The sequence below is a fragment of the Artibeus jamaicensis genome, unplaced genomic scaffold (assembly GCF_021234435.1).
Source record: "Artibeus jamaicensis isolate MK-2021 breed Jamaican fruit bat unplaced genomic scaffold, CSHL_Jam_final contig_1832, whole genome shotgun sequence".
NCBI lineage: Eukaryota > Metazoa > Chordata > Mammalia > Chiroptera > Phyllostomidae > Artibeus > Artibeus jamaicensis.
In genome coordinates this window covers 5,646,795-5,669,341 of record NW_026521362.1, presented here as the reverse complement: position 1 = coordinate 5,669,341, position 22,547 = coordinate 5,646,795, and the positions used below count along the sequence as shown (strand labels likewise).

Sequence of the window (22,547 nt, the reverse complement as noted above, 5' to 3'; positions counted from 1 at the left end):
AATAATGAATGCCTTGGTAGGTACCGAAGATAACTCTGTCAGTTATTAATTTTTTGACTAAGCTTTAAAGTCATCTTGTGCATAATTTATAAAAATAGACTTAGGCCCTTTAAAGATTTTTCTTTTGTAGTTGACAGGATGTTAGGCTTTCCCAGTAGAGGGCACCAGAGGGACACTGCAGGAGGAGAGTCTCGTTCTTGCTTCAGTGTGTTCAACTGGCAGGCTACCCCAGATCGGATCGAGGTCCCCGAGTACCCAGCTCCCTCAGCACAGGCGGCTTCTCCACCATCGGGCCGTGAATCACTGGCAGCTCCTCCAGTGTGCAGACCCTGGCACATGGGGCCTCCCCACCACTCGGTGCCTGTAGGGCATAGTGGCCTGTATCACCCAGCCACCAGCCACTTCCTCCCCTCAGCAACCCTTTCAACTGTCCTGTAATGGAGTGCCCTTGTGAGATACTCCTAGGAAGAGTCTTCCACCACCCCAGAGGATGGATTTCCAGCAAGATGCCCTCGGGCAAGCCCTCCAGCAAGGGCTGGCTTCCAGTTCTAACGACAGCAAGGGCTGGGGAGTTCTTTCTTGGGTGCTCTATCTAAACTGCTCTTTATATCTTTTATCCTTGTATTTTTTTAAGTTTTTTTTTCTTGATAGTCAATCCCTCATTATTCCAATCTCCTATTATAGTTAACAATTCTTTATATTATGCTTTCCCTGTTCAAATTGCTGTCTTCTCCCTCCTGATTGGACCCAGACTGAAACAAAGTCCTTGAAGTAAAACAAGAATGAAACCTCCTTTTTATGTTGAAGATACTTTATTGGGTTGCTTGATATAAACAGCTGTTTCCCCTGATAAGTGTTTGTTTATTCATACAGAAATGAAATGTCATATTTAAAGAAATAGAGATTAGTTACATATTTTGGATTTAGACGGCTGAGAAAAAACAATGAAAGCATACAGAAGTTCTCCTTAATCTTTTCTACTGATATAAACAATTCCAATTATCATAAGCACGATTGTCTACTTGGAGCTATGTGAGAGGTATTCATCTTATTATTCTGGAAGGCCCTCTTCAGTGGCCCAGCTACTTAAAATCGGCTTCACCCAAAGTTAAATTCAGGGTAGTCCTGGACAACTTAATGACTTACAATCCCTGCCTTCCCTTATTCACTAAAGAATTTTCATATCCTGTCATCTTTAAGGTAACACTTCTCAGTTGTTTCAGTAGAATTGTAGGAAACTAGCTCTACGACAGGGAGAAGCACAGTTTAGTAACTGAGAGTACAGGCAAGCGACATAACATGGGTGCGCTTCAGTTTCCTCCTCTGTGAAAAGGGCAGAACAGCACCTGCCTCACTGGGCTGCTGTCAGAACCAAACAACACAAGATATGAAAAGCTCTTAAAATGATGCCTGGCGAGTAGCATTTGTTATTCCTTTTGTATCAGTTAATGTTTCCTTTTATTTATTTTCTTAATTTTTTATTTATTGATTTTAGAGAGAAAAATGAAGGAGAGAGGGAGACAGAACCATCGATTTGTTGTCCCACGTATTCGTGCACTCACTGGTCGACTGTGAGTGCCCTGACTCGGGATCAAACCCACAACCTTTGCATATGGGATGACGCTTTAACCAACGGAGCTACCCAGCCAGGGCAATTTTTCTTAGTTCCATATGTGAAAATTGTGACGCTTTAAAATTTTTCCATTACAGCTTACTTTCAATATTGTATTGTATTAGTTTTCAGTGTACGTCATAGTGGTCGGACAATCATACACTTTACAAAATGTTCCCCCGGATATTTCCAGTACGTATGTCATTGTCCTCATCATGCATGATCTTACTCCTCAAATGCTGTTGCTTTAACAATACAGTTACAAGATAAAAAGGGGAGCAAAGAAAAAAGACACTACCCTGTCTTCATAATTATAACAGGAGAAGGAACATTTTATGTAAGCACTTAGTTAGGCTAAATAAAAATGTCCCATCTGTCCAGTAACCTTGTACCAGTGGGATTTAGTCAAGTAATGATTTAACCTATATTAGAAATACTTCCCAAGTAGCTTCTCAAGTGACTTTTGGCAGCATTCTTACTCTATTTAGCATAAATGAAAATTTTGTAAATGCTAAGAAATAGCCAATAACATCATCATCTTCATCTAAACCTCTCACATATTAGAATTAAGGCTACTTCTTTTTCTAAGAATTTGAGGTTGCAGAGAAAGTGAAATTTCTTCAGCGTTTAGTGAGGGTTTTTTTTTTCCAAAGTTTTATATCTTAAATATTATCTTTGTAGTCACATAAACTGGGCTTAACCCCAGCCGGGTTCCGAGATAACCTTGGAAAAGCGTTTTAACCTCTCCAAATCCTGGTTCCTTCCCCCAGGAGGTAAGGATAGCAATGCCTGCAACGAGGCAGGGACACAAAGATTAAATGAGATAAAGCTAGCGTTCGTTATACACGGCGTCATCCCTGCTCAGTAAGGAAAGCAACCGTCATCACCACCCCTGTTGCTGAGATTCTATTACCTAACTGTTTGCCTTATTAATTTCATGGCCTCTTTTTTAAACTCATAAATGACAGAAGAAGGTCCTATAATGTCAATGTGTGTCTCATAAGACTTACTCAGGACGTCGAGGTACTTCGAACTCAGTTGTTCACATGCCCGCTTAATATTGATTTTCTCTCTCTTTTCCTTTCCTTCCAAAACAAATGTCTCTTTTCTAAGCTCAAAGTGAAGAGCATGTGAATATTTCTCAAAGAACTGTTTCACAAGTTTTTCATGGTTTGGCTGAGAACCAACTAGAGCATTTCTTATGCAAATTGTGGTGATTTCACCATCTACTCTCTCCTGACATAGAACATGATATTTTTTCAATGTGCTTTTATAAAAATTGCCCCCTTTCAGGTACTGAAAAACATCCGTGTCGAGAACAACTATTTCTCCACTTCCAGGAGTCTCGGGCACCGAGCGCCTGAGTGTCTCCAGAGAGTTGTCACTTCTCTGTGGGCTCCTCCTGGGACTCTGTCTGTTCCACTTCTCCCGCTCACTGATAAAACCCCTGTTTTTTCCTAAAAGAGAACTTGCTTTTAATAGCAAAGATTCTTTGAGCTTCTTGAGAGCCGGAAATGATCCTTGGACGGAGATTCTTGCGCTGTCTTCCAAAGAACTGAAGCACAAAGTTGGATGTTGCCTTTTCAGGTCTCTTACCAGACATTCCAGAAAGACTTGACTCTGAAAAATGGAGAGATCAAGTATAGCACTGACCGAGCTGAAGACCTAAAATTAAAGAGAGGGGAATTAAAAAGCACTGTTTAGTGGAGCAGACCATATAAACACATTCTTCTTCTGCCACTGTCTCTGCAGCGGCCCTTCAAAGGGATCCCACAGCCCCATGGAGCCCACTATGCTCAACGTGGGATTCACAGCCCCTCACCGCACTCCCCAAGCAGAGGTGGTCAAGAATTTTTTAGGGGCAGAATGTTTTTTTGAAACAAAGTCTTAAGCAGAATCCATAGATGCCACTGTTCTGCCTCTGCTCAGAGGATAGGGGTCCCCGTACGGAACCCTCCAAGTGTGAAGGTGGCTACACATGGGTTTCTTACCAAATAAAGCTTCAAACCAATGCTTTGAATTTTAAATTTCTCCTCTGATTTCTGCCTTTCCTGCATCTCCAAAGCTTCTTTTTAATGTTCATGCTAATTGGGTTTTTGTTTTTTCCCAAACTAAGTTTTTAGGTACATACCTGACTTCATCTATGAGAGCATAAAAACTCACTATCACTGTGAAAGCATCAGTTGGGACACATGGAAACATAAACACAGACCAGGCAGTAACCAAAAAAATGTTAAGGTGCAGGTTTGGCCTTTAACACTGACTCGGGTTAGGGAGGTGGCGCCTTCTGTCCTAGAAGTCATGGGGTAATAGTGCTACACGTCTCCCGTGTAGGGAACACTGTGCAGAAGAAATGGGATCCAGGACCACCAGTGAGCCTGCGGCATCACACCTTACCTTTTCACTCAAACGAGAGACTCTGAGTGGAATGTGTCCAACCTCCTCTGCTAGATAGTGTTTCTCTTTTCTGATGACATTCTCTGCAACTAAGTGGAAACAATGCCATCAGAAGTGTTATGGCTCGATACAGTAATAATTATTTTCATTAATAATAATAGAGATGTTCAACTCTATTATTTAAAATGCCTAAGTTTTCTTCAACATTTTCCCCCTAAATTCAACTTTTAAATAGCTTTCCCTTCTACTTTAACACATTAAAATTGTTTTATGTATAAGTATGATCCTAGTCATACTTTTAAAAACACACATATGTATATGTAAATAGAAAACAAACACCTAAAAGTGAATCAATCAATTAACATAATCAGTCTCTGTTCATTATGGCCCTGAGGAGACTTCACCTTCTTAAATCCAGGACACCACACTGCCCTGGTTTTCCTCTAATTCACTGGCTGACCTGCTCAGTCTCCTTTGCTAGTTCTCCCTCTCCTCCCACTCTCTAGATGTTGGCATGCCTGCACCTCAGCTCTCATACCTCTTTGCTAACCTCCACCCACCCCCTGGGTGACCCATGGCTTTAGATGCCATTCCTACGATTCTATCTCAGCCTGGACTTTTCTCCCTTCTGTCTGTGGGAATCTCTATTTCATTATTCTCATAGGCATCTCAATGACCAAAATTCAACTCTAGATAACCATCCTTTGTCTAAAAGTACTCTTCCTCTTGTGTTCCACACCTCAGAAAATGACTCCTATTCATCAGCAAATCCTGAATACCCATTAGTTCTTAATCACCTGACCCGCTACCTCACTAGTCAAAACCAGCCATGACCAGTAGCTTCCCTGCTCCACATGGTCTACAGACTGACCATCCAAGAAAAGGCAGTGACATTTTGTCTGTCCTCTGCTCAAAATGCTCCAGTGGCTTTCCCTCTCACCCAGGATAAATAGAATCTGGACGCCTTGCCTGGACCTATAAGCTACTTAACATAAACTGGTCTCCAGCTACCCATCTAACCACATCTCTTATTACTCTCCCTCTCACCCATTCCACTCCAGCCACACAGGCCTCCTTGCTATTCTTCAAGATGGCCAGCGTGCTACCCCTTCAGAGAATTTTCCCCAGTCCTTCCCCTGGCCAAGAATGTCCTACCTTCCCCTTTATCTGCATGAGTCATTCGCTTACTTCATTTAGGTCTCTGCTCTAATGCCACCTAAACAGAGTTGTTTTCCTACTCACGCTATCTAAAGTGACACCTACCATCGCATTCTCTCCCTTTATTCTGCTTTATATTTTTTCATAGCACTCATGTTATATATTATTGTATATAAATAAATGTGGGGGCAACTTTTCCTACAAGTCCCCCCATCCACCACAGATGAAAATAAACACTACCAAGACATGATCTGCTTGGGGATGAGAAGTGGCCAGTTTCTCTGAAGAAAAAAAGGCCTTGAGCAATGGCCAGTTTCTCAGGGGGAAAGTGAGCCCCTTCATCCAGGGGCATTTATTGGGTTGTAATACACCGGAATACAGGGCAGCAAGGATCAAACAGTAGATAACATTTCAAAGAAATCTGAGGGCTTAGTCTGAGTCAGAGTGTCAGAAAGGGAGTTTTGCAGAAACTTCAGGGTTTCCTGCTCAGACCCTTAACATATGAATGAAAACACTTATCAGAGCAGGTTTCACAGGTTTTTTAGGAATTCTTTGTAATGCCAGATTCCCACCACCCTCAGATCCCTTTGTGATGCCAGATCCCTTTCCACCATCCCTCATGAGAATGGCTTAACTGATGGTCACAGATAAGGACACTGGTGATCCATAGTCTCTTGTCACTCTCTCTGGACCCTGTCCTCCCTCAGCTGAGCAAAGTCTCTCCTCCTCCTATGTAATATGATACTTTCACCTCCAAGAGGCTGATATGGAGACTCATCTTCCGCTGGCAATTTATTCTGTCAGTCACTGAGCTACAAGGAAGGCTGCCTCCCTCCGTGAAGCAGGAGGAGTGAATATAATCTGCAGACCCAACTTCCTCACCTATGTCAGAGATGGGAGTGGGAAACATACTGGCGCAACCTGATCTCAGATCCAAACCATATTTCTCCATTCTGGCTTTACCAGAAGCCAGAACTGTGGCTTGAACATTTGTTGGCTTGAACAAAGAGAAGGTAATGTACAATCACATTGCTGAAGCCACCTCAAAATTTCCAAAGTAGTTATCTTGTTAGTGAGATTAGAGATCATTTTTGTGGGGTTTTGTTTATTTTCCATAATTTACAAATTTGCTACAATAAAATGTGTCACTTCTAATATATAGACAATTCAAAATTTAAAAACAAGTCTTCAAGACTTTGCCAGTTACTAGCTACTTTATCATGAGCCATTTTCACATAGTTAGTGCAATGTTGTTCCACTTTAAATTCTGAATAGAATAATGTTTTTAAAAGCCACTTTAAACTTCACCAATCCCATGATTCATTTTAACGATATTCAATTTTCAATTTCACTATGGAAGTGTTTTTTATATTACAACAATTTGTTTCAGAAATACCTTTTTTATCTTTGAATGTTACAAATGCAACTCCTTTGGTTCTTGTTGGGTATATCACATCTTCAACAACTCCACCCTCATTAATATCTTGGAAGTGAATCTTCACTAATGTGGTCAGCGATAGATCATCAAAAGAGCCAGCTGGAAGGCCAGCAACTACAACTGTTCTTTCTGTTTTGGATTCCTTGACATTCAAAAGTGATGCCTATAAAAGAAATAGTAGGATGTTCTTTAAAATATGAAAGATTCTATTTAGTATAGGTAACATCACATACCAGCAGGAGAGGCTACTTTATTCAATAAAGGTACCAGTGCACTTGATTAGATACTTTAGATAGATGATAGATGATAGATAGATAGATAGATACATAGATAGATAGAAAAGATAGATCCTTGCCTCATATACCAATATAAACTCTATGAATTTGAGAGGTAAATGTAAAAAGCAAACCCTTTTTGTCTGTATGGAACACATTGGCTGATGTTTGTCTGATTTTATAAAGGCCTAAAAATAATGGAAATCACAAAGAAAAAGATCACGAAATACACATGTGAATTAAAATTTAAATTTTTTAAAAGCCAAGCTAACCACAAAATATGGTAGTTTGAAGATGACTGTAAGTGTTCTTGATGGTGTAGTCCAAGGTTGATAAGCCAATAAGAAACACATCCTATACTTGTTTTTGGTCAGAATCAAGAAAAAGTCACCATAAAAAAAATAAAATAAATAAAACCCTGGCGATAATACTAGGGCTGCAGTGGAGTAAATCCTGCCTTCAAGCATATATCTGAGATGGAATTGAACCACCAGGAGTATGTCCTATTGCAGATCCTGCCACCACACTGGGCACGAAATACCACCTACAAGTAGGCCCTTCCCTGGGCTCACTCTTCTTTGAACTTCTTGTATTGCCCAGTGAAGGGGCTTATATCTAAATGTCTTCATTTGTCTCCCATTCTATTTAGGGCAGTGGACACATAAGCTTCCCTCAATGCTTATAGGCAGTCTATCCTGACAGTACCAGAGCTCAGATATAATCTGTCCCAACTTACCCCCAGGAGGGACAGGATGTCTTATGGGCCCAAGTAAGGGTGAACAGATCACAAAGGTGGTTAGGACTCGCAGGTGAAAGAACTCTGTATTCAGAGTAGGACTTTACTGGAGATAGTCAAACTACTTCTGACCTCCCAGGTGAAGAAGACAGCCAAAGTACCCAGTGTCCTGTCCATCCCAAGAGCACCTTAAAACTAAAGTAAAAAGTAAATGAATGAATAAGTGCTATTAAAGGGAGCAATAAGCATAGAGGAGATTTCAACAAATTTCTGCAAGACCGAGAAATACATAGAAGCATGTGCAAGGACACAGCACAGGGAAGGAGCTAACCCCAAGTAAGAAAAAGGGGCTGCAGTGGAAAAGTGGCAAACTTCAGGCATAACTTCAGAGATGAAAAAGAGATAAAGGTGGACAGATTAGTTGAAAAGCTGTGGCAAAGCATCAGCTCCCGCCGTCTCCCCACATTCCCTGCCCTAGATGTGCACAGGCACACACTGCAATGCAGGCAGCTGCACAACAGCCTTGGGAAAGACAACTTGAGGATTAGTATGCTTTAAGAAAAAACAGCTGAGTGAACGCACGAGGGAGAATCTGACCCACCGGTAAGGAAGGGGGCCGACACCACAGAGCAAGTCCTCCCGCTTCCCGATGCTGGAAGGGGAACCAGCCTAAAGACCACAAGCAAACTAAAGTGTGCCATGATTTGGAGTAAATTATAGAAGAGAAAAAAAAACCCACAGCTACCAGGGACATTTTCCTGCAAGTAGTAAAAGGAGAAACACACATGACAATTGGACCAAAAGGAGAAAAGGAACACAGAATGCCGTTATCACCCTGCTGTACACAGTATTTACTGTTTGCATAATAAACACTCACTGGTTTTTAACTTGTAGACTAATTCTGTTAAGTCTTCAAAATGCCAAAGACTTAAATATGATTACAGAATAAAATAGAAACATGTAGAACAAAGGCAAACTAACAGAAGCTGAGAAAAAAATAGGAAGAAAAATAGTCTACCCTAACATTACAGAATCATGTAATACTATGTAAATCTTCAATATATTATGGAATTTACAAAAATAATCCAGTGTAGAATTTTTTAAAGATTTTATTTATTTATTTTTCAGAGAGAGGGGAAGGGAGGGAGAAAGAGAAAGACATCAATGTGTGGTTGCCTATTGCATGACCCCTGCTGGGGACCTGGCCAGCAACCCAGTCATGTGCCCGGACTGAGAATCAAACCCTTGACGCTTCGGTTCACAGTCCAGCACTCAATTCACTGAGCCACACCTGCCAGAGTAGAGCAGAATTTAAAATAATATTAAAACTTTCAAATGTGGAAAGTGAAAAAAGTCAGAGATTATTTGAGTGAAATTTTCATTGATCATAGTAGAAATTCAATAGTAAATGACTGAAGTAAATGATGACTGTCCCCTGAATGCACTGTCTCAGCACCTCTTTGGAGTTTCAGCTGGTAGCTATTAAAAGAAGGTTGGCAACAACGTACCTGTTAGTGAGTGTGCAACTGAATTTCTTAGAACATATAGTATCTTCTCAATTAATTAACAAATAATTAAGCATGTGTTCTATGTTTGGCAATATGCTGGATACCATTACATTTACAAAGAAATAAAGCATACTCCTGTGCTGAAATTTAATTCCACCATAAAAATTTACTGAGCATGTATTATGTCTGGGGCACTTGGATAGGCCTTGGGATTGCCAATATAAAAAAATAAACTAATAAATAAATAAATAAAAAGACCTCTACCTCATGGATGAGAGACAGCCACTTGCATAAATTATTTCAACAGAGTTTGGCAGGAACAAAAAGGAGATCTATTTCACTACAAGAGGAAACACCACTGTCCAGCAATTTGAGGATGCAAAATCAATCACTCACAATAAAGATGCTAAAATACACAATAAATGACAGACAGGATTAGGAAGCAAGATTAATTCTGGCTTATGCAGTCAAAGAAGCTTCATGAAAGAGAGGCCATGTTGGCCGCAGGTTTGATCCCATCAGGGGAGTTGTGGAAGGAAGAACAATTGACGTTTGTCTCTCACATTGGTTTTTCTTCTCTCTCTCCCTTCCTTTCTCTTTAAAAAAAGTCAATTTAAAAGAATATGTATAGCCCTGGCTGGTGTGGCTCAGTTGATTAAGCTCTCGCCTGTGAACTGAAAGCTGGGGTCAGACTCTGGTCAGGGAACACGCCTGGGTTGTGGGCCGGGTCCTCAGCTGGGGGTGTTCTGAGACAAGTGAGGGTGCTTCTCTCTCTCTCTCTCTCTTTCCCTCACTTTCCTTCTCTCTAAAAATAAATAAGTGAAATATTATTTAAAAAACACATCCTAGGGTGAGTATTAAAAAAAGAGAGAGAGGCCTGAAAACTAAGGTTGAATTTTAATTAGCGATCAAATTTGATTTTTAAAAAATTGGTAGCTCAGTTGGTTTGAGCACCATCTGCACAGCCAAGGTTGCGGGTTGGTCCGGGTACATACGATATGCAAAGAATCTATAAATAAGTGTAACAACAAATCCATGGGTTTTTTTCTCTCTCTCAATCCATAAATCAATAAAAATAATTTTCAATGCAAAAGGAGAGTTCACAGCAAAAGCAAAAGGGTGTAAAGAGAAACCGTGAGTTAACTTTTGTAAGTAAAGCATTGGTGAAAAATAAGTGTATCTGTTCGCTGCTTTTGTTTATATTTTTTAAATTAAAATCAGTTGTTTATTTTCACTGACGTTGCCTTTACTACCACCCATTAAACAGAATCGCACTTGAATCTCACAGTACTGCAGCGTTTCGGAGACCCTGGCATTTCTAACCAGTAACGAAGGGCCCTGCCACCGCTTTCAAGCGCTTGATGGAGAAGACAAAGGGAAGGCCAACTCTTGAATTTGCTAATGGCTCTTGATAGCTAGCACAGGGGGTAGAAACACAGAGCCCTTGTTTAGAGAAAGAACTAATGCCACAAGAGAAAATCCCCACATTCCCTCTCATGGAGACGAGGCATCTGGATGCCTGCCCAACTTGCATCCTTGGCTTGAGTCCTTCTTCCTGGCCCTTTTCAAAAGGAAACTGTGGCCTCCATTTCTGGTTAACTCCTTCCACTCTTGTTCACCAAAGCGGGAGGAGTTGAGGGGAACAACAGTTAAGCCCTAACACCGCCTGCGAAGCGACCCCTTGATGAAACTGCTGTGTCCCTAGCGACGGGGCACTGAGTGTGGGAGATGGACGCGCCTCCTGCGCAGCCCGCTGTGAATTTCGGACGCTCGGAGTCCCGGGGCAGGGACACGTTCTCCGGCGGGTTTGCCCCCGGGGCAGACGGCTCTGCCCCTGCCACATGCCCCTCCGCGTGCAGCCCGGGTCAGCCCCGCACCCTCGCCAGCCCCTACGGGGCCCGCGTCCTTCTTGGGGGCCGTAGCGACAGAGCGGGAGGACCCTGCCCTGCAAAATCAAAAGCAACTTGCCATAGCGGAGCAGAGACGCGCCCTCGGAGGTTGGCGGCACCGGAATCTAGCTGAGCTCGCGCGGAGGGGCGGGACAAGCAGGCAGGTTTTGGTTTCGGTTTTTTGTTTGTTTTGTTTTGTTTTGTTTTGTTTTGTTTTTTCCCCACTCGCTTGGAGACTATGGAAGATTTTGGCGGCCCCTCCTCCCCCTCCGCTGGTGCGCGACTTCACAGCCTCGGGGTGGGAGCTCGGTCCCGGACCCGCTGCTCCCAGCGCCCACCCGGATGCCCTTGGTAGTTTCCCAACAGCTGAAACCGTGCGAGAGCAAAGATAAGATTCTCCGCCGGGAGGCGGGAACTCGGGATTCTCCAGGGTCTGTCCTCTGCTCACTGGAATCTGATCCTCCTTCCTATGCCCTCACTGTGTCCCCAGCTGTCTTCTCACCACGCCACACCTGTGTCTCCTCTTCCTCACCTGCCCAGCCCAGGGCTGGTCACCAGACACAGCCAGGTGTGCAGGGCACAAGATGACAGGTGCACGGTCCCTGTCTACAGGGAGCTCATCATCTTTACCAGGCCAAGCTCGGACTCCTGAGTCTGGCACCTGGGAGGACCCAGGGACTCCACACAAAGCCTCGAAGTCAAAGACAGCATGAAGAAAAAGGTCAATGGTTGGCAAATAGGAAGAAACTCAGTTTCACTCCTAAGAAATACAGATTGAAATCTTGAGTTCCCTTTTTTGACGATTGGATTGGTAAAAATTAAAGGGTGCTAATGCCCAGTGTCAGCCAAAGTGTGAGGCAGCATCAATGGTGCCACCAGCCTAGACAGGTGCAAACGTTTCTAGGATCTTGACCCCTTTCAAAATGGAAAATGGAAAAAAAGTGTAAAAATCTGCATTTTCCTAGATTAGCAATTCCACTTTCGGAATTGCACTGAAGTCATCTTGCACACGCGGAACTAAGATATTGTACAGACATTTTAGTTGTGCATCGCTTGTAACACACATAATATTTGTTTTAAAAACTGGGATCTTCCTTGTCTGTCCCCATGATAGCCATTAGTACTGCTCACCATTATTCCTTGTTCTTCTCCATTCAAACACGTTGCAGGAAAACCCTTCCTCACTCACCATTTGAGGTTAGGTGTGGTCATATGATTTACATAGCCAGTGAAATGTGAGAACTGACTCGGCTCACATATTTGGGTGGAAGCATTTCACTGCCAGCACAAGCGTCTCAAAGGCCCTCTTCTTTGTCTTGGTGCTCATGCATTGAAGATAATGTGCATCACTGAGCCAACACACAGAACACAACTGTGCTAGGGAGTTACCTGGAGCCGTAACTAAATTTACATGAGTGAGAACTAAAACTGAAGTTTTAAGCCACTGAATTTGTTTTTGACAATATTACCTAGCATACTCTGACTAACATATTGGGTTGGCCAAAAAGTTTGTTTGGTTTTTTCCCATAAGATGGTTCTAGTGGTGTTTAGTCAACTTTAACTTCACTCAAAACAATTTTGTTAGGTTGTATTGATAATTATAGCTGTCATGTCAGCACGCATTTAAAAAAATCAAAATTGGTGAATTTTTGTGTAGCTGTTTTTAATATTGAAGATGGAAGAAAATAAGCAACATTTGTGGCATATTATGCTTTGTTATTTCAAGAACGGTAAAAGCACAACTGAAACACAAAAAACTTTTGTGCAGTGTTTGGATAAGGTGCTGTGACTGATCAAACATGTCAAAAGTGATCTGTGAAGTTTCATGCTGGGGATTTCCCGCAGTTGAGAGCCATCAAATTGAGACATTAATTGAGAATAATCAATGTTGTAACACACAGGAGATAGCCAACCTACTCAAAATATCAAAATCAAGACAGTTATTGGAGAAAATGAAATAAAATAAAAATCCCTTTTATTTTACAGAAAAAAAACCTGTAAAAACCTTTTGGTCAACCCAAGCATCACAGTACAATAAAAAAAACACCGTAAAAATATCTGCACATCACATATCTGATAAGGTATTTGTATCCAGAATGTACAAATAACTCTTGCAATTCAGGAATAAGACAAAACAATTTTAAAACAGACAAAAACTGAATAGATGTTTAATCAGAGAAGATGCATTAAATGGATAACATACTCATGACAATATGCTCAATATCATTAGTCATTAAAGAAATGTAAATGAAAGCCACTCCACATTAAAGTAGCTGTAATAAAAAAGATAACAAAAGTTGTCAAGAATATGGAGAAGTGAGAACTCTCATACATGGTGGGAAAGTAAAATGTTACAGTCACCCTTTAAACATTTCAGCAGTTTCTTAAAGGGTTAAGAATAAATTGACTATATGACCAAGAAATTCACTCTTAGATACCTAACCAAGAGAAATGAAAACATGTCCCAACAAAGACTTACATGCAAATGCTCATAACGTTATATTATACATAATAGTCAAGAAGTGGAAATAACCCAAATGGCCATCGATTGCTTAAAGGATAAGCCAAGTGCAGTATATGTACACAGTATATACAATGTAACACTATTAAACAATAAAAAGGAGTGAAATAGTGATACATGCTACAAGAATGAAGTTCAAAACATCATGTTACATTAAAGACCCGAAGGCCATATATTGTACAATGCCATTTAACTGGAAAAGTCAAGTATATGAAGAAAGAAAGTAGAAAAGCAGTGGCTTGGGCTGCAGCTGGGAACAGAGATGAACTCTAAGTGAACACGAGCAGCATAGTCCAGGTGGGATGCTCTCTGGGGAATCATGAGAGGTCTAGGATTAGTAGGGAACGCAGGTCTACACATCTGCCATTGAACCATATACAGAGCAACCCTTCACCTTGTCTGTGCCAGCTCTTCCAACTTGTATGTTCTGACAGGGACATGCTACCTTGAAATGTGATAACTTGGCCTATTGAATATTTAAAACAAAAGGAATATGAGAAATGGCACGTGCAAGAAGGACTGTCTGTACTTTCCCGAAACAAGTCATAGAACCCTTCCTGTGAGAGGTGCCCTCCCTTTACCCAGAGGGAAGGCGGATCTTTATCTGCAACCACCGAGGGACAGAGAGAGCAACCTGCACAAACAGGCCTTGCTAAGTGTCCCCTAGATCACTACACTTTGATACCCTGTCCTATCAGTTTTCACTCTCTATGACTTCACACTCTTCACCAACCCCAGCATAAAAACACTCAAGTTTAACCGCTTCTTTGGGTTTTCCTTTCATTAGGAAGTCTCTGGTGTCATATAAAATTTATCTTAAATAAGTTTGTATGCTTTTCTCTTGTTAATCTCTTTTTGTCAGTTTAATTTCCAGATCCAGCCACGGATTCTAGAATGGTTGAGGAAAACTTCCTCCCCTAGAGTGCCAAACTGTCCTTGAGAGAGCACGACTCCAAATGTAGCCAAAATAATTCTAGCAGCTTATCACTGAAACTGCATCCAAAAAACCCCCATTTTAATCCGATAGCCCCAGTCATGAGGCCTCCTACCTCACTGTAGTTGTGTCTGTCTCACAGCTTAAGTAAAATCTAATTGGTTAGCATTTTCCTGAATGTGTTCAATTTGTGATACCCCAAAGCAAAACCAAACCGATTACCTGTATCTTGATAATAATTTATTTTCATAAATGGTGGCGTACATTGTGAAGATTTCTAAAACTAGGATAAAAAGAAAAAATTTTAAAGGAGTAGTACCCAATGCTGAAAGGGAGAAATGACATCGCTTTTTCTTTACTAGACTCTTAATAAAAGCACAGACCAATTTCTACCTTTCTAGAAAGCAATTGCAGCCATAGGTATTAAGATCCTTAAAAGAACTGATATCCTTTAACCTGTCAGCTTAGCTGAAATAAGGTCAGAACTGCAAATAAAGCTGTGTACACTAAGATAACACAAGGGTTTATGAATATCATAGCACATATAATGTGAAAAATCGGAAATAACCTTAATGGCCAACAATAGGGAAATAATAACATAGGGTATAATCACAAGATGCAACATGATATGATTGGGGGAAAAAAAAGATTGGAAGAGAGGACAAAATGCTGCTTTACCATTATCTCCAAGGGGAAATTTTTGGTGATTTTTATTATCTTCATTATACTTTGTATATTTTTCAAGAATGAGTACCTTTTCTTTTTGAATACCAACTGGATATCATAATGTTATTCACTCTACACTTTTGGCCTTTTGCCTTCCAAGCATATTGTTGGATTGAACATCCAAGCTCCTCTGCTGTTGGCCAGAGTCATATACTTAGTTCTGGTTGAGTTATGAATGGAAAGGACATTTCTGGACCAGGAATTTCACTGCCGGTTCAAAACCCTTCAAAGTTCGTTCCCTGCAGCCTGGCGTCATGACCAAGGTGGTGCTGTGGTTAGCCTGGCCCCTGAGTGTCTACCATGAGCTTTTTTTGTTGCCTATCGTGGACATGCAGCCTGAGCAAGGAGTAAACTTCGGTTGTTTGGGATTTCTGAAATTTAGAGAGAATTTGTCACATTAGTGTCACATGGATCCTGATTGGTACGTAAATTGGTATTCTGAATGGGAGTATTTTAATAGCCAAAGGATGGGAATGGAGATCAGACATAATCCACAACACAATGTAAAATACTGCATGGTTTTGCCATAAGAACCAATTAGGAGGTAATTAGAATATAATTACCAGAGATTACAGATAATGATTCATATTATATATCAGAAAAACACTTGGTAAAACTCACGCATGATAGCTTGGAAGGCAGATAATATACCTAATTAGTTTGTGGGGTTTGGGGGGTTTTTTTGAAAGATGTGTGAACAACAAAATTAGTTGTGTTACCAAACTAAATGGGTTTGTTTGCCTACACACATCAAAGCCCATTAAAATGCCAACAGCAGTTTGCAGCAAAGAAGGTAAAGGCTTATTTAAGAAAATAATGCCAAGCTCAGAGACACAGGTGAGCTTGCCCAAGATCTGGCTCCTCAATGGCTTCCAAGGAATCGATTATAAAGAAGAAAAATCATAAGTCATGGTGGCCAAGGGAGTCAGGGTTGTGGGCTCTGCTGATTGGTCAGGGCCAGCGTAGGGAATAGCTGGTCATTGTGTTATGTAGCAGTGAGGAATGAGCAGCCTGAGGGGAAACAAAGGCAGGGCCCTGGCCATTACAACCTAACAAAGAACTCAATACAAGAGGCTGGAAGCAAAGGAAGATACGTCTCGCCCTTTGACCCAGCAGCCCTGAGCCTTGTCTGATAAGATTACCAGGCATTCTGAATGACACAGCAAAATTGTAGTAGTGCAGGAAGGTGGTGAGCCCTTGAAAGTCTGCATTTATCACCTCCACCAGCTTGGAAAAGGAAAACCTTGAGACTGTGTATTTATCCCAAGGTCTGGAAGGGGGAAGGGGAGGAGGATCCATAGTGCCCAAAGAAAAGGCCTATAAAGTAACTTGAATTAACTGCCTGCCTCCTGTCACATATACAAAATGAACAAATGGAGTCTGGAGCAAGATAATGATTCAGGCTAACAGACCCCCACATATACCTATGTTTGGGTAGTCACATCTCCCTAGGGAAAGCTGGCACCACATTTACCCATCAATCAATATGTGAACTTCTTCACCCCCATCCCACCAATATATAAGTCCTTAGAACAAAGGGCTCACTCTCTTGGCTTTCTTGCCACAAGGCAGAGGGTGTTCCCTGGCCCTCCAGCCTCTGGCCGCTCTCTCTGGCCACCAGGCCTGTCGCAACCTGGGTACTGTTCACCTGGCCACTGGCCACCCTGTTCTTGCTACCCTTTCTTTTGCTCTCCCCATTAGAGCTCAGCACTGTTAAACTTCGCCTACCCACTAATAGGATTGCTGATCTGTAATTCTTTACTGCATGAACAGGAAGAACCTCGTTTCTTTTGTAACAATTGTTATCAGGTCCAGATGTCAGTCTTGGTAGAGTTCTTTAGGATTTCACGAGGCTGCGGTCAGTGAGATCCTCTGCTTTCATGTGCCTAGGGCTGAAACACAACTGAGATCCAGATGTTATTTTTAGTTTAACTAAAACTCTGTCCTGAGGCATTATTCTAAGACAGCTTGATATTGACCAGAACCCGATATCCTAAGTAAGGACTTAATGATTAAGGGAATGAACGTGCAGTATGTGCAAAGGGGAAAGGATCTGGCTGAAAGGATGCAAGTGAGTCATAGTGCGGTTTAGGCTGGACAACTGGCTTGAAGTAAGGAAAAAATCAGATTAAACAACAGAAGTTGCTGTTAGGTTATAGTACCATATATCTGCTACTATTGGGAGCATTTGACAAGGTATTTAAGAAAGAAATGAGTTTATAATTGGCCATTTTGAAAGCAGAAGTAAAAGGAAATGAAGTCCAGAAATATAGGAACTCATAGCGGTGAAGAAACAACATTTTTCATTTGAGAATGAAAAAATTGAGAAGACCCTTAGTAACAGAGGCTGCCTTCTGGCAAGGATCAGATCAATGCTTAAATCAAGGTTCAAATCTCTGAACAGATTAAGGTACCTCAAAACAAACAAAAAAACAAGCTCTGCAATTTGACAAACTGGCTCAGGAAAAGAAACTAAAAGCAGCTATAGACTCAAAGTATCCACAATTTAGTGAAGAGAAGGAGAGAAGAATGGGGCCAAGAAAACAGAATTATAGTAACTTTAAAAAGTAAGTCCAGGCCCTGACCAGCGTGTCTCAGCTGGTTGGAGCATCATCCTGGTAACCAAAAGGCTGAAGGTATGATCCCAACCCCAGTCCAGGCACAAACCTAGGTTGTGGTTCTATCCCTGGTCAGGGTACGTATGTGAGGTGACCATTGATGTTTCTCTCTCACACCAATGTTTCTCTCCCTCTCTCTCTCCAAAAGACAATGGGAAAATGTCCTTGAGTATTAAAAAAAATTTTTAAGGTAAATCCAGAAAAAAAACTGTGGGTATGGCTGTTAGCACAGGTAAATTGACCAGAATAAAAGAGATAAGTAGCTTGTCCTGGCCAGATAGTTCAGTTGGTTAGAGAGTTGTCCCAACATGCTTAGGTTGCAGGTTCAATCTCTGGTCAGGGCACATACAAGAATCAACCAATGGACTTCTGGTAAACACGGTTTGCCTTCTCACACAACCACATCAAAATTACATCTAAACTATAGAACAACCATCACTCAGAACCATCAGAGATCAAGGTGAATGGAAATCTGACAACTACAGTGTAAAGAAACCCCATCCATCTAGACTGGTAGGAACAACAGAAGCACAGAGACATGGAATGAGCTGGTCCCCACCCATGTGTGGTGGACAAAAATTCAGGAAGCTATCTCAGGAGCAAGGGGTCCCAGCCCCACACAAAGGCACCCAGCCCGGGGTTCCAGTGCCAGGAAGATAAGTCCTTATAACTTCTGGCTGCAAAAACCAATGGAGATTGATCAGTGGAAGAAAGTTCTGGATTCTCAAGCAGTTCCTCTTAAAGAACCCACACATGATCTTACTCAGACTCACTCTCTCTGAGCTCCAACACAGAGGTAACACTGCACTTGAAAGGCACCAGTGGCATAGAGGGAGGAACTGAAGTGTCTGGCATCAGGGCAAGAGCTGGGGGACAGCTTTCTCCCAGACAGAATGGCCAGCAAAAGCCATTGTTACTTTTCTGAACCCTCCCCCAACAGAGCCACAGAGCTCACAGGTGGGTACCATGTCTGAAGCTCCATCAACCCGGCTAACACTGTTTGCCCCGCCCTGATGATTCTGAGGCTCTGCCCCACCCAATATATGGGCCCACCCAAGCTGTTAACAGTGGCTTTTCCACATGAATGGCTTGTCAGAACTTCCCAGACCAAAAAAAAAAAAAAAACTAAAGGACTTCATCATTGCCAAACCATTATTATATGAAATGTTCAAGGGACTTATTTCAAAAAAAGATCAAAACTATAAGCAATAAAATGGCAGTAAATACATATCTATTAATAATTGAGTCTAGAAAACAAACTAAGCACCTAAGAACAGGGACAGTATCATGGATACAGAGAGGGTTTTGATGGTTACCAGATAGTAGAGCAGTTTGGGGAAATGGGTTAAGTGGTGAGGGGATTAAAAAGTACACATTGGCAGTCACAGAATAGCCTTGGGGATGTAAAGTACAGTATAGGAAATTGAGTAAGCCAAAGAGCTTACTCACATGACCCATGAACATGATCATGTGTGGGGGCAACTTTCCTCGAAAGTCCCCCCATGTGCCACGGATGAGAATAAACATGACAGAGACATGATGTGATCTGCTTAGGGATGAGAGGTGGCCAGTTTCCCAGAGGAAAAAGACGTTGAGCCCCTTCCTCCAAGAGCTTTTATTGGGTTATAATATACAGGAATACAGGGCGGAAGGATCAAACAGTAGATAACATTTCAAAGAAATCTGAGGGCGTAGTCTGAGTCGTGTCTGTCAGGAAGGGAATTTTAGAGTTTCCTGCTCGAACCCTTAACATATGAATGAAAGCACTCTTAGCAAAGCAGATTTCACAGGTTTATCAGGAAGTCTTTGTGATGCCAGATTTTTCCCCAGGACACACTCAAGCAAGGCAAGGAGCTGCACCCCTCCATATCAGGTGTTCCAGCTTAATGGGATTAGAGCCAGGAAGCAGTTCTCCCAGAGGACATGGGGACTCAGGCTTTGTCAAAGCTGGGGGGTGAGAGTCCATTGCTCTTTGTTGCAGCCCCCCCCAGTCCTTCCATGAAGGCCTCCCAAGTGATCATGTCTGGCCTAGGGTGCCCCTCTTCTGAGGGTTCTTACTTGTCAAGGACTTCTGACCATGCTTTGGGGGCAGGGAGGAAACTGAGGCAGCATTTGCTACCAGAAACAAGCTTTGTCTCCTGCGGCTCACATTCCTGAGGTTGTCACTGGCTCATCCTTAGCCACAGGGGGTAGAGTTACAATTCCTAGAACCAGGCAGAGCGGTCCACAACAACCATGAACAAAGGGTGGGGATTGCCTGAGGGACTGGGTGGTGCTGGGTGGAGGGTGATAAAGGGAAGAATTGGGACAACTGTAATAGCATAATCAATAAAATATAATTTTAAAAAGGAATCAACCAATGACTGCATCAATAAGTGGAACAAATCAATGTCTCCCCCCTTTCTTCTCTAAAATAAATAAATAACTTTTTTAAATAAAAAAAATCATAGATAATGTAACAGGGTGCAGCCAGGGACCCCCAAATGAAGGATTCGAAATGAGGTCCAGAACTTGGGGTGTCCAAGAAATATAAAAATATAGGATATCCCCGCCCCCACAAGTCTGGACTGAGGGAAGGGACGTATGGAGCAGGACCATTGAGTTACTTTGCATATCAATAGTTGGCCAGCTTCATACCTGATATGCCTATGGTTGCAAATGGTTGTTTTATATAACAGCTGGCTAGCTTCAAGGATATGTTAAGTGGCTATAAAGACTTTTCAAGCCAAGGAGATTGGCGTAACTTTAACCCCTGCTATAACTGGGAGACAGCTCCCCTTTACAGTGCTTGTGTGAGAGATTGGAGATGGTTCGCTCCATACCAGGGGGCCACGCCTGCCTGGACTTACTACAGCAGACCAGAAAGGCTGAAAAAAATATGGGAGTGCTGGCAGGTGTGGCCAGTTGTGGGAGGAGTGGGAAATGGGGTTACAGAGGAAGATTTGTGCCAGGATTTAACCCCAGGCATGGCATCCACACACAGGGCTAACCACTCAGTTTCGGGGGCAGTAAGGGGGCTCCCTTAACCGCACAGTTTAGGAAGCAGGAAAGCAAAATACAGCGACCATGCAGAGCTCTCTCTTAGCAGTTTGGGAGAATGCACAAGACACTGCGGGAAGGAAAGGGGTGAAAGGACTCTTGCTGGTGGGCCATGAGAAGGTGCCATGTGGGTTTGGATTAAGAACTGGAGATCCTGGCAACACAGCTGATGGTGCTGGGAACTGTGAGACACCTGCCACGGATTACTGGGAAGAACCTGGACCTAGCCAAGCCACGGACTTCTATTTTTTCCTGAGATACAGTACCTCTGACTGGCCTGATTAGGCAAAGAGGAGAAAAAAGAAATGTGTGTGTTTGAAGGGACTTTGGGATTTTAACAAAGACATTAAGTCATTACTCTAAGTCTGTATAACTTTTGAATAAGTAGTTCCTTTCCTTTTCACCAAGCTCTGGCATTGAGAGCCACAATTCCAATTTCTTGGTGGTGGGCAAAGACTCCACAGTGACAGAGGGACCTCATAACTCCCTGATCCATTAAGTAACAATAAGAAGCCTATTTGTTTGAATTGTGCCAGCTAACTATTCGGCGGGCAGAGTAAAGAGACTGACTATGCAAAACTTCAAAAACTTTGGTCACAAATGTTGATCATAGGAAGTATAATGAGTAAGTACTTAGTGAGGAAGCTCTTTGGCCTCGAAGAAAGATATACTTTTAATGTCCATTCTAGACACGTCCAAGCAGAGCAATGGGAAAAGAATTGTCCAGGAGCTATGAGGACAATGACCAAGAGAACTTCTAGCGAGTGGAATCACAGCCTAATCAAAATTCCAAATCCAGGAGGTATGGATTCCATGTCTACTCAATGAAATTTCAGAATGACCTTGACTCAGTAACTGCTATGTGTCCCATTCTGACCCTTTCCAGATGCGATAGTCTATTACAGTTGTTTGGTTACAGTTCCACCACTGTATATTGGGGGATTTCTGGACAAAAGAGAACATTCAGACCTGATACAGAAACTACCATATATCACCTAAAGTTCATGCATTTTGAGCTTGCTGCCTTTTGAGGGGGAACATTATGTTTTCTTCCCCTGCAGATGGGGTGAGTGTATTTTGTATGTGAAGAAGAGTGATCCAAATACTGCTGATGAGGGCAGGACAGGCAGCTCTCTTCCTTATTCTGGATCAACTATTTCTGGTTCTCCTCCTTTTTACAAGGTGTTGGTGAGGCCATGCGATTACTTCTGGCAAATGATATGTGAAAGGAAACAACAACACAGGTCACTTCTGAGTCACATTTAATTGCTGGTGCCAGATTCTCCAGGTGTCACTTTTCCTCACCTCCACGATTCTGGAAGAATCGTTTGGGGTGGCGCCTTGAGTGATGAGGACAAACAGAGTCCCCTGCCAACCTGTGCTGCACATTTGACGTGCATGCACACCGAGACGTGGAAGGCCGTTTGCTGTCACAGCGTACCCGGGCCTGCTTTCACTGGTAAGTCCACAAACAGCAAGACTGCAATTCCACAGCTCTGTCCTCACCTACATACTAACAATAGCTCTCCACGTTTAGTAGAGCTATTTCATCCTGGACACAAAATTTAAGTTTTGCAAACTTAAAATATAGTATACTAAAGAGTTAATACAGTATCTTTCAGTAAATTCTGGAAGACTCAACTTTCCTCCTCCAAAATCTTTACAACTCTACAAATAAGCGGGAGAGCCAAAGCTT

General features: G+C 42.2%; 1 protein-coding gene across 1 annotated transcript; it reads right to left on the bottom strand.

The window, feature by feature from the left end:
- Positions 1-807: 807 nt before the first annotated feature.
- RBM43 (RNA binding motif protein 43) lies at positions 808-11,352 on the bottom strand. The gene is made up of 4 exons (XM_037141156.2): positions 11,093-11,352; positions 6,564-6,768; positions 4,010-4,098; positions 808-3,277 (listed from the first exon to the last, which is right to left on the bottom strand). The coding sequence occupies exons 1-4, from the start codon at positions 11,093-11,095 to the stop codon at positions 2,522-2,524; spliced, it is 1,053 nt and encodes a 350-aa protein (XP_036997051.2). The 5' UTR covers positions 11,096-11,352; the 3' UTR covers positions 808-2,521.
- Between the last annotated feature and the right edge of the window lie 11,195 nt (positions 11,353-22,547).